The sequence below is a fragment of the Scylla paramamosain genome, chromosome 33, assembly GCF_035594125.1.
Source record: "Scylla paramamosain isolate STU-SP2022 chromosome 33, ASM3559412v1, whole genome shotgun sequence".
Taxonomy (NCBI): Eukaryota; Metazoa; Arthropoda; class Malacostraca; order Decapoda; family Portunidae; genus Scylla; species Scylla paramamosain.
The window spans coordinates 8,357,560-8,359,867 of NC_087183.1; the positions used below are offsets into that span (position 1 = coordinate 8,357,560).

Below are 2,308 nucleotides of genomic sequence, written 5' to 3' on the forward strand. Positions count from 1 at the left end.
GGTGGAAGGTGTTTTAGTCTGTGGTGGTTCCTCGTGGCGTTCAGATCATCCATCCCTCCTGCCTGTGCCTGCCCCGCTGCCTGGTCCGCCGGCTGTGAGGTCAATTCATCAGCCGCACGTCGTGTTAAGCAAGATTCCTGCAGTTATGTGTGGATTTTGTAACCCACTAGTAAGTTTGTCATTGTTGCTGTTGTTTGTGTTATTATTATCATTATTATTATTTTTGTTATTATCATTATCATCATCATCATAATCATATTATTATTATTATTATTATTCTTATTATTATTATTATTATTATCATTACTATTATCATTATCGTCATCATTACTATCATCATTATTACCATTATTAGTATGATGATGATGATGATGATGATGATGATGATGATGATGATGATGATGAGTATTATTATTATTATTATTATTATTATTATTATTATTATTATTATTATTATTTTATTGTAGTTGTTATTACTGATACTATTGCTACTAATACTTGAATTGTTGCCGGTCTTGTTATTTGCTAAGAATTAAAAAATAAATTACACTCGTATCCTATAACTCGCTCGTACTATCACTATGATAATAATAATAATAATAATAATAATAATATTATTATTATTATTATTATTATCATTACTATTATTATTATTATTATTATTATTATTATTATCATTATTATGGTCATTATTAACAAGACCATTATCATCATTACTATCACTCTCACTGTGGCTTTACCAGTTATCTTCGTTCCACCTTGCGAAGGAATCCGTTGAACTCCCGCAGGATTTCTCAGGCAGGAATAGTGCGGCGGGCGGCAGGTGACTAAACGCGGGAAAATCCTCCAGGGGCTACGAGGTTAAAACTTTCCCGGCGAAATGTCAGGCCACTTAGCGAGGCAGTCCCGTCCCGCACCTTTCTGGCAGCTCGGGGGACGGGGGAAGAGAGTCAAGACCATTTCATCGAGACTTTTTAAAAGGAAATGTATCACACGGGGGGCGCTTGATTGCGATATGATGGCTTTCCCCGTTTTCACCTTCTGTTTGATGCGATATGGTGACCCTCGCCTCCCCCACCTCCCCTTGACCCTGACACTTGAGAATTTGTCCCCATTTCTACAGTTTACTGAGGAAATGCATCAGATACGACACGGTGGTGGGAGGGACGGGTTTCTAATGTGATGAAATGCCGTCCCCTTTTTCCCCTTCCAATTTGATGTGATGAAATGCCCTCAGCGTTTTCCACCTTCCGTTAACCTTGTGACTCCTCCCTACACGCGATAAATTGCCTTCATTTCTAGTTTTATGAGGAAATGTATTAGATGTGTCATTGGGAGAGTGTTTGGTGTGATGCGATGCCCTCCCTCTCTTCCACCTCCCGTTGACGCCGTGACTCCTCGTTACACTCGAGAGTTGCCCTTCATTTCTATAGCTTTATGAGATGTAGCAAATATGAGACACGGGAGTTGACGTTTGATGCGATGATTTGCCTTTCTCTTCCGCCTCCTGACAACCAAGCAACTCCTCCCTACACTCGAAAATTTGCATTCATTTCCTTAGTTTTATGAGATGTAGCAGGCATGAGACACGGGCGTTTGACGGTGGTGATTATGGTCTCCGCCTTTCCTACCTCCCGTAAATCCTGCGATTCTTCCCCACACATAAAAAAATTAACTTTATCTTCTAGTTTTATGAGATGTAACAAATGAGGTACGTGGAGCGCATGGCCTGATTATTTGCTTATGAGTAATTACATTGGTCTTAAGAACTCGAGGAGAAAAGTGAAGTGTCAGCACGTAAAAGGGGCGTGTGATATATTAAAGCCATTTCCCATTGGTCTCCTTTCCTCTGCCCTTTACACCTTTACTCACTCGCAATACTCTTCCATCTTACACTTTCAGAATGTATCCTGTTATATATATTTTTTTTCTACAGATGTCCTCCCTTTACTTCCCTTTTCCCATTCTCCACCTCTCTCTCTCTCTCTCTCTCTCTCTCTCTCTCTCTCTCTCTCTCCTCTCTCTCTCTCTCTCTCTCTCTCCACACACACGCACACACATACACACACACACACACACACACACACACACACACACACACACACACACACACACACACACACTCACACATATATACACAATGGCACATGTCCTTATCTTCCTCTTCTCTGATATGTCTCTTCTTATCTACCTTTTTCAGAATAATGTATTTTCTTTTTTTTCCTTTTCTGGACGTTCTCTCTCTCTTCCTTTCACTTGGTTATGCTTCTTCTACTTATCATGTCCTCACTTTTTTTTTTCAAACGTA

At 39.9% G+C, this 2,308-nt stretch overlaps 1 protein-coding gene across 1 annotated transcript in view; it reads left to right on the plus strand.

Annotated features, from left to right (window-relative positions):
- LOC135089450 (uncharacterized) overlaps positions 1-2,308 on the plus strand; it is a 32,979-nt gene continuing 30,671 nt past the window's right edge. The window contains exon 1 of the mRNA XM_063985028.1: positions 1-169. Within this exon, the coding sequence (XP_063841098.1) occupies positions 146-169 (24 nt within the window). The 5' untranslated portion in view covers positions 1-145. The remainder of the gene's footprint in view (positions 170-2,308) is intronic.